The sequence below is a fragment of the Balaenoptera musculus genome, chromosome 6 (genome assembly GCF_009873245.2).
Source record: "Balaenoptera musculus isolate JJ_BM4_2016_0621 chromosome 6, mBalMus1.pri.v3, whole genome shotgun sequence".
NCBI classification, from domain to species: Eukaryota; Metazoa; Chordata; class Mammalia; order Artiodactyla; family Balaenopteridae; genus Balaenoptera; species Balaenoptera musculus.
Genome location: NC_045790.1, coordinates 10,588,003 through 10,603,195, shown reverse-complemented (window position 1 = coordinate 10,603,195; position 15,193 = coordinate 10,588,003). Strand labels below are relative to the sequence as shown.

The following is a 15,193-nucleotide window of genomic DNA, read 5'->3' as shown; positions in this document are numbered from 1 at the left end:
TTTTCATCATTGCTTGGTTCCTCTTTAGTTCTTCTACGTCCTTGTTAAATGTTTCTTGCATTTTGTCTATTCTATTTCCAAGATTTTGGATCATCCTTACTATCATTATTCTGAATTCTTTTTCAGGTAGACTACCTATTTCCTCTTCATTTGTTAAGTCTAGTGTGTTTTGACCCTGCTCCTTCATCTGCTGTGTGTTTTACTGTCTTCTCATTTTGCTTATCTTACTGTGTTTGGGGTCTCCTTATCACAGGTTGCAGGTTCGTAGTTCCCGTTGTTTTTGGTATCTGTCCCCAGTGGCTAAGGTTGGTTCAGTGGGTTGTGTAGGCTTCCTGGTGGAGGGAACTAGTGCCTGAGCTCTGGTGGATGAGGCTGGATCTTCTCTTTCTGGTGGGCACGTCCACGTCTGGTGGTGTGTTTTGGGGTGTCTGTGACCTTATTATGATTTTAGGCAGCCTCTCTGCTAATGGATGGGGCTGTGTTCCTGTCTTGCTAGTTGTTTGGCATAGGGTGTCCAGCACTGTAGCTTGCTGGTCATTGAGTGATGCTGGGTCTTGATGTTGAGATGGAGATCTCTGAGAGATTTTCGCCATTTGGTATTACGTGGAGCTGGGAGGTCTCTTGTGGACCAGTGTCCTGAAGTTGGCTCTCCCACCTCCGAGGTACGGCCCTGATGCCTGGCTGAAGCACCAAGAGCCTTTCGTCCACACGGCTCAGAGTAAAAGGGAGAAAAAATAGAAAGAAAGAAAGAGGCTATAATATAGTGAAGTAAAATAAAGCTATTATAAAGCAAAGCTATACAGACAAAATCTCACCCAGAAGCATATACATATACACTCACAAAAAAAAGGAAAAGGGGAAAAATTAATATATCCTGCTCCGAAAGTCCACCTCCTGAATTTGGGATGATTCGTTGTCTATTCAGGTATTCAACAGATGCAGGCACATCAGGTTGTTTGTGGAGTTTTAATCCGCTGCTTCTGAGGCTGCTGGGAGAGATTTCCCCTTCTCTTCTCTGTTCGCACAGCTCCTGGGGATCAGCTTTGGATTTGGACCCGCCTCTGCGTGTAGGTCGCCTGAGGGTGTCTGTTCCCGCCCAGGCAGAACGGGGTTAAAGGAGCAGCTGCTGCGGGGGCTCTGGCTCACTCAGGCCGGGGGAGGGAGCGGTACGGAGGAGGCGGGGTGAGCCTGCGGTGTCAGAGGCCGGCGTGACGTTGCACCAGCCTGAGGTGCGCCGTGCGTTCTCCCGGGGAATTTGTCCCTGGATCACAGGACGCTGGCAGTGGCGGGCTGCACAGGCTCCCGGGAGGGGCGGTGTGGAGAGTGACCTGTGCTCGCACACAGGCTTCTTGGTGGCGGCAGCAGCAGCCCCAGCGTCTCACGCCCGTCTCTGGGGTCCGCGCTGATAGCCACGGCTCGCGCCCGTCTCTGGAGTTCGTTTAGGCGGCGCTCTGAATCCCCTCTCCTTGCGCGCCGCGAAACAAAGAGGCAAGAAAAAGTCTCTTGCCTCTTCGGCAGCTGCAGACTTTTTCCCCGTCTCCCTCCCAGCCAGCTGTGGTGCGCTAACCCCTTCAGGCTGTGTTCACGCCGCCAACCCCAGTCCTCTCCCTGCGATCCGACCGAAGCCCGAGCCTCCGCTCCCAGCCCCGCCCGCCCCGGCAGGGGAGCAGACAAGCCTCTCCCGCTGCTCGGCGCCGAGCCTCTGTGCGGGAATCTCTCCGCTTTGCCCTCCGCACCCCTGTGGCTGCGCTCTCCTCCGTGGCTCCGAAGCTTCCCCCCTCTGCCACCCTCAGTCTCTACCCGCGAAGGGGCTTCCTAGTGCGTGGAAATCTTTCCTCCTTCACAGCTCCCTCCCACTGGTGCAGGTGCCGTCCCTATTCTTTTGTCTCTGTTATTTCTTTTTTCTTTTGCCCTACTCAAGTACGGGGGGAGTTTCTTGCCTTTTGGGAGGTCTGACGTTTTCTGCCAGCGTTCTGGCAGGAGCAGTTCCACGTGTAGATGTATTTCTACTGTATTTGGGAAGGAAGGTGATCTCCGTGTCTTACTCTTCCGCCATCTTCTCTCCTCTCCCCTCGTGTTTTCTAATTTAATCCTCAAAACTGTTTTGAGGGTAGGTAGTATTGTCTTCATTTTACAAAACAGGAAAATACACAGTAAGAGGCAGAGAAAAGATTCAAAGGTTCATCTCTCTGGCTGACTCCAAAGTCATAGCTTTTTCTACCTTATCAGTAATCTTTAAGCTGTATTCTACAAAACTGCAGGATCCGTATAAGTTTTTTAGGAGCTACTGTGGGGAATAATAGGGAAGCCGTGGGAGCAGGCCCCATCTCTACTTCACCCAGGGCTGTTGCTTTTCTCTCTTTTGTAAGTTGATGTTCTAAGTAAAACATTACTTGAAGGGAGAGTTCAGCCACTTAAAAAATGCTTGAAAACTCCTGCACATTGCTTCCCTGGTCCCCACGTCCCTCTGCCTTCTTAGCTCAGTTAACTCTTACTCAGCATGGCTGTCAACCCCTTAGGGAAGGCTTCCCTGACGCCCCTGGTCAGGGCTAATTAATCCCCTTCTTTGGGCATCCCTAGTATTTTCTTTGTGCTTCTTACCATGTGGTTTTGAAAGAGCCTATTTCTCTATGTCCTCCTCCCCTGCTAGCTTGTATGATTTCAGAGGACAGAGACAGTGCATTAATATTTTTGTAGTCTTAGGGCCCACCTGCTCTGTGTAGCTCAGAACCTGGCCTATATTGTAGGCCCTCAATAAAAGATTGGGAAATTAGATTGACCTCATCAGTGGTATACATATACCACTTGTGTCTCATTTTAAATACAAACATTTGTTTAAAAATCTAAGTTTTTAATTCAGATTTGCAAAATTATTTATTTTGGAGTTTCTCTAGATCACTAATGATTTAAGTTCAATTTTAATCATTTTTATTATTAAAAAATAATCACAGACTTACAGAAAAGTTGAAAATCCACTACAAAGAACACTTTATCCCTGAGCCATTTGAGAGTAAGTTGCAAAGCCGATGCCTTTGAATACTTTAGTGTGTACTTCCTACAAACAAGAACATTTTCTTGCATCACCACAATACAGCCATCAAAATCAGAAATTTAACACTGATACGTTATCATCCTCTAATCCTCAGACCTCATTCAAGTTCTAATGGTGTGTCAGTAATGACCCACAGGACCCAGTTCAGAATCACGTGCTGCATTTAGTTGTCATGGCTTTTCAGTCTGGACACTTCCTCTGGCTTTCCTTTACTTCATTACCTTAACACTTTTGAAGATTTCAGGCAAGTTGTTTTGTAGCATCTCCCTCAATTTGGTTTAATCAGATGTGTCCTCATAATTAGATTCGGGTTTGCATCTGTGGCAGGAACATCACAGAAGTGATACTGTGTTCTTATTATATCCTGTGAGGTGGTGCATAGTTTGTTGTCCTGTCACTGATGTTGTCTACTTTGATCAAGGTGATGTCTGCTAGGTGTCCCCTTTGTAAAGTTATTCTTTTCCACTTAGTAATTAAGAAGTTTTGTGTGGTGAAGTACTTTCAAACTATGCAAATATCCTGTTCCTTATCAGACTTCCAGTTTCCTCATTCATTTGTATGAATGGATTAAATGGTTTCCTGTTTGGTGGGTTATAATCTGTTGCATCCTTATTTATTTTGATGTACAAATTTTCCCAGTTTTGACCAGTAGGAGCCCTTTCAAGCTGGTTTCTGTTTCTTTTTTAAATGTCCCCATCATTCTTTGAGCAGTTTGTAGCTTTCAGTCATAATAAAATGTTCCAGGCTCATCTTGTACTTTCTTTACCCCAGCCCTGGAATCAGCTGTTTCTCCAAGGAGCCCTGGTTTCTTTTAGTGGAGAAGAGTATTTAGAAGCAAAGATCTGAGTGCTAGATGTGCTCAATGCCATTAGGGTGTTGCTGCTCCCAGACCCTCTCCATGGACCAAACTAGGAAATATATATGTAGATGTACATACATGCACACACATATACGTAACACATTTGCATCTATATTTGTATGTGTGTGTGTGTGTGTGTGTGTGTGTGTGTGTGTGTGTGTGTGTGTGTATACTGTGAGTCCACAACAGTACCTTTAATTTCATCCAACCCACAGAGTTCATTCTAGTTCTCTCCCTTTCCATATTTTAACTTTCTTCTCTGAGGTACCGCCTCACACCGGTCAGAATGGCCATGATTAAAAAGTCATTACAAATAACAGATGCTGGAGAGAGGGTGGAGAAAAAGGAACCCTCCTACATTGTTGGTGGGAATGTAAATTGTGCAGCCGCTATGGAAAACAGTATGGAGGTTCCTCAGAAAACTAAAAATAGAGCAATCCCACTCCTGGGTATGTATCTGGATAAAACTATTGATATAATTCAAAAAGATACATGCACCCCTATGTTCATAGCAGCCAAGACATGGACACAACCTAAATGTCCATTGAGAGATGAATGGATAAAGATGTGGTATATATATACAATGGAATACTACTCAGCCATAAAAAAGAATGAAATAACGCCATTTACAGCAACATGGCAGGTAAAGTCTGAAAAAGAAACACAAATACCATATGATATCACTTATATGTGGAATCTAAAATATGATACAAATGAACATATCTACAAAAGAGAAACAGACTCACAGACATAGAGAACAGACTTGTGGTTGCCATGGGGGAGCGGGGTGGGGGAGGGATGGATTGGGAGTTTGGGGCTAGCAGATGTAAACTATTTTATATAGGATGGATAAACAACAAGGTCCTACTGTATAGCACAGGGAACTATATTCAATATCCTGTGATAAACCATAATGGAAGAGAATTTGAAAAAGAATGTATATATGTGTATAACTGAATCACTTTTCTGTAGAGCAGAGATTAACACAACATCGTAAATCAACTATACTTCAATAAAATAAATTAAAAAGTCATAACTTTCTTCTCTGACAGTAAGAAACCTGGCTTGCATTCATCTTAGTGTATACCCTTATTTGACCAGCTGCCCCCATATGTAACCGATTGTCTAACTCTGCCATCGCGTCCTTCTCAAGCAGATGCTCTTCTTACCCAACTTGGGCTCTGACAGACCCCTCTGAGAATATCTTGCACACACTCTGAAGTCTAGCTCCTAGTTTAATAGTCTCTATTCTAAATATGGAGATCTATTGGGAAGAGTTTGAGATACAAAGATTAGGTTTAGATATAATTTTATAGAATTGCATAAGTAATTGTTCTCTTGTAGGCTATTTTATTAAAACAAATCAGAAAGAGCAAGAGAGAATAAGAATCACCGTGACTTTAAAAATCATTAATTCCTTATTTTGCACTTAATTTATTGTAAAATACAAACTAGTGTATACAATGCGTATGTACATTTTGAAGATTAATAATATTGAAAAGAGATCACCCTGGTACCCACGGCTCTGTTTAAGAAATACAGCGTTACCAGTACTTTTGAAACCCCCTGTGTGCCACCCTCCGATTGCATTCCTCTCCGGCTTTCTGAGCGATAACCACTCTCCAGAATTTTGTATGAATTATTTCATAATTGCTTTTTTGTTAATCTTCCTTTTTTAGATTGCTGTTGTGGCTGTCATGTGCAAACCCCACAGATGTCCACACATCAGTTTTACAGGAAACATATGTGTGTGAGTATGATGATTGTGATAAGTTGTGTATGTGTATGTATTTTAATTGAACCAATAAGTCCCCTAGAGCCTTGATCAATACATGCTGGTAATATTTAAAACATTTTTTTGTTTGTATTTGTTTTTTGGCCACGGCTTGTGGGACCTCAGTTTCCCGACCGGGAATTGAGCCCAGGCCACAGCAGTGAAAGCCCAGCATAACTAACCACTAGGCCACCAGGGAACTCCCTGGTAATATTTAAAACTTTGACTTAATAGATTCATAAGTTAGTTCTTTGAAACAAGCACCTATTAGTAGGATATTTCAGTGCTTTAAAAATGAAGCATATAAAGATTTTAATTTGTTGCAATATACAGTAAAAAAAATTCATAGGTTACAGAACTCGAAACAGTAGATATTCTGTTAACTTGATAAATGATACATGGAAATATGAGCTGCCTAAATTCCAAATGTCAGAAGTTTATAATGAATTTGGATCAGAAAAGTATCAAAGTAAAATGTTATCCTTACTAATAATCTTTAAACTTATTAAATTTAGATAATCAGAAAAATTAGCGGAAGAATATTCATGACTCTAGCCAGGAAGATTAATCAGGAGAAAGATTTTCTTAAGTGTAGTTACCAAGAGAGCACTGTGAGTATCAGTCCAAACTTAGGAAAACTTAGGCCCGGTTATTTGCCCCTAAAAGCTTAAACTTCTAAAATAATAGTGACTGCTGTACTCTGAAAATGACTGTAATAATGTTCCTTTATATGTTTATCTTTTTACTTGTTACTAGAAAATGTATATATTTGCAGATACTACAAAGGTACAATCTTCTGTTAGGATTCGAAAATGAAGCTGGTTCAGTCAGGATTTTATGGAGCCTGTAGATACTTGAGCTAGACTGTTGAACTAAGTTCTGTATCTGACATCTTCATTTTATTGTATTGGCAGATACTGCCCTGGTGGACCTGATTCAGACTTTGAATATTCGACCCAGTCTTATACTGGATATGAGGTAAAGTAATGTGAGGCTGTCCTGAGGAGTGTTACAGCATACTTTATTAAGAGTATGCTTTTATAAGTACTGGCTTTCTTAAAATTTTTATTTTTTATTTTTTTCCTGATGACATAAGTTATTCATGCACCAAACATTTGCTGAGTGTCTGTGGTTCTAGTCACTGGAGAATATTTATGTAAGCACTTACTATGAATATATCAACTTTGTTCTAAGTGCTTTACAGCGTTAAACCTTACAGTGGGATTTTGAAGGTAGACACTATTATTATCCCAGTTTTATAGATAAGGAAACCAGGGCCTAGAAGTCTTACACGACTGGCCTGGAGACGCGCCCCTAATATGTAACAGGGCCAGGCTTTGAATTCTGTGCTCCTCACCAGTACATTGTCCTGCCTCTGCAGCTGTGAAAAAAACAGGTCAGGTCTTGAGGAGTTTACATTCTAATAAATGGGGGGTAGACAGTAAAGAAACAAACAAGAAAAAAATATCAGGTACTAGTAAATGCAAAGCAGGGAAGTAAAGTCAAGTAAGGTGTCGTAGCAGGGTGGATACTTCAGCCTTGGAGGCTAGGAAGGCATGGTCTGAGGAGGTGACATTTAAACTGAGCCCTGAATGACAAGAAAGAGCCTTTCAAGAATACCAAGAAAGAGCATTCCTAGCAGAGAGAACAGCTGGAACACGGAGCCGGGCTCAGAATGACGGTGGGGGGCTCTGGAGCAGAGCAGGTGAGGGGAGGATGAGATTCGGGAGGCGGGTGGCGCAGGGGATTGTAAGCCAGGGCAAGGAGTTTGTTACAGGTGTCGTGAAAAGCCATCCAGGTTTAAAGCAGGGGGATGATATACTCCAGTGTCGGTTTTTAAAAGGTCATCTGATGGTTCTGTGAGGGCAGGATTAGAGCGGGGCAAGAGTGAAAGCAGGAGGACAGCAAGCAGGCTTTCGAAGCCGTCGGCCTCGTCCGAAGAGGCCAGCAGCCAGGAAACCATGTGACTGTTTTCTTATACGCGGTTTTTCATTCCTTACCTGTTTTTCATAGTTCAAATTTTTAAAAATACAAAAAGAATTTTTCAGTGAAAAGGCTCCCTCTCATCACTCTCCCCTAGCCACCCCTTTCTGCTCCAGCCCCCGAACAGACAATCAGTATCATCCCTTTCCTATACGTCCTTCAAAGATAGTATATAGATATAAAAGCAATACATATTCTTTTTTTTTTTTTTTTTTTTATATTTATTTTTGGCTGTGTTGGGTCTTCGTTTCTGTGTGAGGGCTTTCTCTAGTTGTGGCAAGCGGGGGCCACTCTTCATCGCGGTGCGCGGGCCTCTCACCGTCGCGGCCTCTCTTGTTGCGGGGCACAGGCTCCAGACGCGCAGGCTCAGTAGTTGTGGCTCACGGGCTTAGTCGCTCCGCGGCATGTGGGATCCTCCCAGACCAGAGCTCGAACCCGTGTCCCCTGCATTGGCAGGCAGATTCTTAACCACTGCGCCACCAGGGAAGCCCAGCAATACATATTCTTTATCCTAACTTTTTACACAGGAGGTAGTCTATCAAAACCTTGCACCTTACCTTTCTCATTTAACAATGTATCTTAGGGAACATTTTATATCAGTATATTGTTTCATGGCCGTAGACTATTCCACTGTATGATAGCATGATGGCTTTTTGTTAAGCCATTACAAACAATGTTGTATAGATATTTAATGATCTGGTTTAAAGGTTATTTTATCAAGTAACTCTTTTGAATGTGTATACACAGCTATGTCTGTGAGCAGTATAACAATTTGGTGACCCTGGGGATTCCATAAGGGTTTACACAAAGATATAACTATGATCCAAGGAGCTGCCTGCTGTTGAGTTGGAGAACAGCCAGGTGCTATTCAGGACATTATTTTGAACTCTGACAAGACTGAGAGAGGAAGAAAGGAGCCCAAGAGAACTTTATTTTTAATACCCTTTTGAAACTACTTTTTATTCTTAATTCAGTGTGGGCATAACAGGATACTTTTCTTTTTTCTTAGCCAACCTCCATGCGAGCTATCCGTGCTAGGTATGACCCTTATCTACAGACAAGACACCGAATAGAACAGGTAAGGTTTTAAGAAGCATTTTTACATTAGATCTTTATACTTGGTTAGAAGGTATTATTGCTTGATTTGAGTTGAACCAGAAATAACTGAAAGAATATTTCTCCCCTTTGTAAGTTTTTAATATCCATCTGAGGGAGAGGGACTATTTTGCAATACCTAGCAAGGTCAAAAACACTACTTCCTTTAAAGACTGTATTATTTTCTGTAAGGATTTTATAGTCTCTAAAGTTCTTTCAATTTGTAGAAAGTTATTTATGGTGTGAAATTTACAGAATGTGGATATGTCTTAGACAGTAGGTGGGTGGATTGAATTTTAGCTTCCATAAGCCAAGTGAGAAGTATTGTGACTGGTTTGCTAGGGTGTGAATGGGGAATTGACTGTACAGGGGGATGAGGGGCTCTTGGGAGCCATGGAGTTGTTCTGTATAATGGTGGTGGTGGTGGTAGTGGTTACACAACTCTAAACATTTGTCAAAACTCATTTAATTGTACAGTTAAAGTTAATGGATTTTATTATATATAAATTATACCCCGGGAGTTCCCTGGTGGCCTAGTGGTTAGGATTCTGGGCTTTCACTGCCGTGGCCTGGGTTCAATCCCTAGTCAGGAAACTGAGATCCTGCAAACTGCGTGGCAAGGCCAAAAAAAAAAATGTATACCTCAATATAACTGATTAAAAACGAGTACTGTTAGATGGCCTTGCTCTGTTCAAGAACTCTGAACATTAACACAGATTTTCTTTTTCACAAGTTTATTTTAAACTTGTCCAATTTCAAACAATGCAACAAGCACTGTCCATAGTTTTTATACTTACATCTAGCAGGACAACTAGAAAATCTCACATGGAAAGTAGCACATACCATAGTCAATAAGTGGCTTCTGTGCTTAACTGTTACTACGAGTGGATACCAGCCACTTCTAATTTTCACGTCATTGTCACCAAGCATATATGGATCAGGACCGCCAGCTGTAGGAGAGGACCCCACCTGCAGGGAGCCGACATAGTTTCTAAACTGACCATTGCTTCAGTTTCTTTTTTAGCCATAATTTTTTTTTTTTGGAACCCATGCCCCTCGCGGTGGAAGCACGGAGCCCTAACCACTGGCTGGACCACCAGGGAATTCCCTTAGCCATGATATTTAACTCACTTGAAGTGTTTCAGTAGAGTTCGAAATGTTTATATTTACCAAAAAGGAGCATGGGTTTTTTTTTTTTTTTTTTTTTTGATACTAGAGATTTCTTCCTCCTCCTCCTTCACTTTTTATTTATTTATTTAATTTATTTACTTTTGGCTGCGTTGGGTGTTCGTTGCTCTGCGCGGGCTTTCTCTAGTTGTGGCGAGCTGGGGCTACTCTTTGTTGCGGTGCCCGGGCTTCTCGTTGCGGTGGCTTCTCTTGTTGCGGGAGCACGGGCTCTAGGCGTGCGGGCTTCAGTAGTTGTGGCATGCAGGCTCAGTAGTTGTGGCACACGGGCTTAGTTGCTCCGCGGCATGTGGGATCTTCCCAGACCAGGGCTCGAACCCGTGTGCCCTGCACTGGCAGGCGGATTCTTAACCACTGCGCCACCAGGGAAGTCCCAGGAGCATGGGTTTTGAAAGATTTTAGAAACAACCAGAGAGTAGTGATTCTTTTCCTAACTGTAAATGCACTAGAATCACCTGAGTAACTTTTCCAAAACACATGCCAGATTTCACTGCTGAAGTTCTGATTAAGTCTGGTTTAGGGTCCAGGCAAGATATTTTGAAAAAGCTACCAGGAAGATTTTGTTGTGTATTCCTGGTAAACAACCATAGTTATAGAGTATTCTTTTAGTGTTGATAGCTATGTATACGTACTTACAGATATATATTTGCATGTGTATGCACATGCATGCCCATATGCTTATGTATCTGTAAGGATTTACATATGTATAAGGATGTATGTATGTATAAGTTATTTGCCATTTTCAGAAACAAGTATAAAACAAGGTAACTTTTTGCTCATATTAAGTGTGGACATCCTCTTTACATAATACATTAGAGTTCATAATTTGTAGTCTACTTGACCTAGTTTTTCTCAGGCCTAAGATATGGCAAGACATTTAAATACCTGTTTCTAAAAATTAGAATCTTGCCTTATTGTAGTTGAAAAACTGCAAGATCTATACCATTCTCTTCCCAAATAGAAGAGATGTCATATTTCAGACTTTTATTGTCCTTCCCCCCACCCCTGAAACCAGGCTTAAGGTGCTACCTGTACCCAGAAACTTCATAATTAATTCAAAACTTTTAATTTAAAACTGCTTTCTTAATGTTTCTTTCTAATCTAGTGTTCTCTTTCTTTCACTTGCATCAAGTCCTGATTATGTTGCATATAGTCTTCTTCGTCCCCAGTGCTGACCACAAAGTCTGGCATAAAATATGTAATCAATAAATTTTTGTTTATTCTATTACATATTGTGTTATTTGCTTTGCTGCTTTCTAATTTATATTCTTTGTATTATTAAATTTTCACTTAACTCTGTAAGTTGACATCAGACTTCTTGTTTATTATTTTTAATTCTCGTCCTCCTTATTTGAGCAATAATTTTCTTTTCAGACCCTGGCGTCTATTTTTTTTAGTCCATAGAATTTGCTTAACATGTTTGCTTCTCATTTTTAAACTATACTGATGAGAACACTGCAAAGTAAAATTAGAAATTTGCAATAACCCTCTTAGGGTAGTTGACTATGTCTTTCTAATGCTGATGAATTTATGTCTTTCAGTTAAAACAACTTGGTCACAGCGTGGATAAAGTGGAATTTATTGTGATGGGTGGAACATTTATGGCCCTTCCAGAAGAATACAGAGATTATTTTATTCGAAATTTACATGATGCCTTATCAGGACATACCTCCAACAATATTTACGAAGCAGTCAAGTAAGGAATCCTTATTTTATCATATTCACCAACGTTGGTTGTCGGTTTATCCTCCTAGCAGCAGTCTGTGAGAATTCTTTTTGCTCTATGTCTGTATTCCTAGTTCTTTTGGGGCGGGAGGGGAGAGGATGTCATTCTTTTTATTTGCATACCTTTTATGGGTTGTAAGGTTAAATACATTTTTTCCCAATTTTCTTGAGATACAGTGGACATAGAGCACTGTATAAGTTAGGGTGTGCAGCATAATGATTTGATGTCACGTATATCATGAAATGATGACCACAGTAAGTTTAGTTAACATCTATCATCTCATGCAGTCCTGGTCCTTGTAGTTGCTTCTGTTTTGTGGGAAAAAGGATTATGTTTTTAAAAAGTGAGTATGGTCCATTGGTTATTAGTATTTTCACAAAATCATTATGTAAAAGAATAAAAAGAAACTAAAAAAAAAAGAAAAAGAAAGAAAGAACAACAACAAAAAACCAAAACCAAGGGATTTCCCTGGTGGTGCAGTGGTTAAGAATCTGCCTGCCAACGCAGGGGACACGGGTTCGAGCCCTGGTCCGGGAAGATCCCACATGCCATGGAGCAACCAAGCCTGTGTGCCACAACTACTGAGCCCATGTGCCACAACTACGGAAGCCCGCGTGCCTGGAGCCCGTGCTCCACAACAAGAGAAGCCACCGCGATGAGAAGCCCCCGCACCGCAATGAAGAGTAGCCCCTGCTCACCACAACTAGAGAAAGCCCACGTTCAGCAACAAAGACCCAGTGCAGCCAAAAATAAATAAATAAAATAAGTAAATTTATTTAAAAAAAACAAAAAAACCACTGTGCAGATCTTTTCAGCTTTAGGCTGGTCTAAACTGCAGGGGTAGCTTTGATTGGACTAGGTGAGCCCACCCAAAAGAGCACTGGGAGTACTCTTAATCTGAGACATTTAGCTGCTATATAATCAACAAAACAAGTGACTTTTTTTTTAAAACATATTTATCGGAGTATAATTGTTTTACAGTGTTGTGTTAGTTTCTGCTGTATAATTAAGTGAATCAGCTATAAGTATACATATATCCCCATATCCCCTCCCTCTTGTGTCTTCCTCCCACCCTCCCTATCCCACCCCTCTAGGTGGTCACAAAGCACCGAGCTGATCTCCCTGCGTGATGCAGCTGCTTCCCACTAGCTATCTATTTTACATTTGGTAGTGTATATATGTCCATGCCACTCTCTCACTTCGTCCCAACTTACCAACTTCCCCTCCCTGTGTCCTCAAGTCCATTCTCTACGTCTGCGTCTTTATTCCTGTCCTGCCCCTAGGTTCATCAGAACCCTTTTTTTTTTTTTTTTTATGATTCCCTATATATGTGTTAGTATACGGTATTTGTTTTTCTCTTTCTGCCTTACTTCACTCTGTACGACAGACTCTCGGCCCATCCACCTCACTACAAATAAGAAAACACTCCCATTTACCATTGCAACAAAAAGAATAAAATATCTAGGAATAAACCTGCCTAAGGAGACAAAACACCTGTTTGCAGAAAACTATAAGACACTGATGAAAGAAATTAAAGATGATACAAACAGATGGAGAGATATACCGTGTTCTTGGATTGGAAGAATCAACATTGTGAAAATGACTATACTACCCAAAGCAATCTACAGATTCAGTGCAACCCCTGTCAAGCTACCAAAGGCATTTTTCACAGAACTAGAATAAAAAATTTTACAATTTGTATGGAAACACAAAAGACCCCGAATAGCCAAAGCAATCTTGAGAAAGAAAAACAGAGCTGGAGGAATCAGGCTACCTGACTTCAGACCGTACTACAAAGCTACAGTAATCAAGACAGTATGGTACTGGCACAAAAACAGAAATATAGATCAGTGGAACAGGATAGAAAGCCCAGAGATAAACCCACGCACATACGGTCACCTTATCTTTGATAAAGGTGGCAAGAATATACAATGAGAAAAGACAGCCTGTTCAATAAGTGGTGCTGGGAAAACTGGACAGCTACATGTAAAAGAATGAAATTAGAACACTTCCTAACACCATACACAAAAATAAACTCAAACTGGATTAAAGACCTAAATGTAAGGCCAGACACTGTAAAAACTCTTAGAGGAAAACATAGAGAACACTTTGACATAAATCACAGCAAGATCCTTTTTGACCCACCTCCTAGAGGAATGGAAATAAAAGCAAAAATAAACACATGGGACCTAATGAAACTTAAATGCTTTTGCACAGCAAAGGTAACCATAAACAAGATGAAAAGACAACCCTCAGAATGGAAGAAAATATTTGCAAATGAAGCAACTGACAAAGGATTCATCTGCAAAATATACAAGCAGCTCGTGCAGCTCAATATCAAAAAAAACAAGCAACCCAATCCAAAAATGGGCAGAAGACCTAAATAGACGTTTCTCCAAAGAAGATATACAGATTGCCAACAAACACACGAAAGGATGCTCAACGTCACTAATCATTAGAGAAATGCAAATCAAAACTACAGTGAGGTATCACCTCACACTGGTTAGAATGGCCATCATCAAAAAATCTACAAACAATAAATGCTGGAGAGGGTGTGGAGAAAAGGGAACCCTTTTGCACTGTTGGTGGGAATGTAAATTGATACAGCCACTATGGAGGTTCCTTAAAAAACTAGAAATAGAACTACCATATGACCCAGCAGTCCCACTACTGGGCATATACCCTGAGAAAATCATAATTCAAAAAGAGTCATGTACCAAAATGTTCATTGCAGCTGTATTTACAATAGCCAGGATATGGAAGCAACCTAAAGTGTCCATTGACAGATGAATGGATAAAGACGATGTGACACATATATACAATGGAATATTACTCAACCATAAACAAAACAAGTGACTATTATTTAATAACTACTGTTTTAATTACTGTTTAATAACTATTAAATAATTTGTTTATGGATGGGATCATTTATTTCAAATTCTAGTTGACAGAACAAAAGACAATTATGCTTTCTTTTGATACCTCATATCTCCATTTTTAGCGAGAAGAATACTAAGGTTTCATGTATAGTTCAATGATTTAAGAAGTAAAAGTCTTAGAATAGTTTTTATTTTCAGAAATTTCAGGAACAGCTGGCTAAGTTACTGTGTACTATTCTCTCGTATTTACTGAACGTTAATTAAAGGCCCACTAGGGGCCATGCACTGCCTTGGGCACTGGGAACAACATGGTGAACAAGACGGATGTTGTCCTTGCCCTCATGGTGCTTACATTCTACTGGTTTAACAAATAACAAACAGTAAGTGCTGTGATGGATATAGACGGCTGTGATGGAGAATACCTGGGCTGATTGTGCACATGAAGTGGTGACGTTTAAACTGAGATCTGAAGTATAAGGAGGGAGTCAGGCCAAGCACAGAAAACAGAAGAGGCAATGAAATGAGGAAGAACTTGAGGTGTTCCAGGAACAGAGAGGAGGCCAGGGTATCTAGATTCCAGTGAAAAGGGGGGCATATGTCATGAAGGGAGATTGAAAAGTTAGGTGTGGGCCTGATTACA

The 15,193-nt window shown here is 40.9% G+C and overlaps 1 protein-coding gene across 1 annotated transcript in view; it reads left to right on the top strand.

Annotated features, from left to right (window-relative positions):
• ELP3 (elongator acetyltransferase complex subunit 3) overlaps positions 1-15,193 on the top strand; it is a 115,828-nt gene that overhangs the window by 17,821 nt on the left and 82,814 nt on the right. Inside the window, 4 exon segments of the mRNA XM_036856399.1 lie at positions 5,591-5,661; positions 6,600-6,663; positions 8,678-8,746; positions 11,490-11,644. Of these exon segments, the coding sequence (XP_036712294.1) occupies positions 5,591-5,661; positions 6,600-6,663; positions 8,678-8,746; positions 11,490-11,644 (359 nt within the window).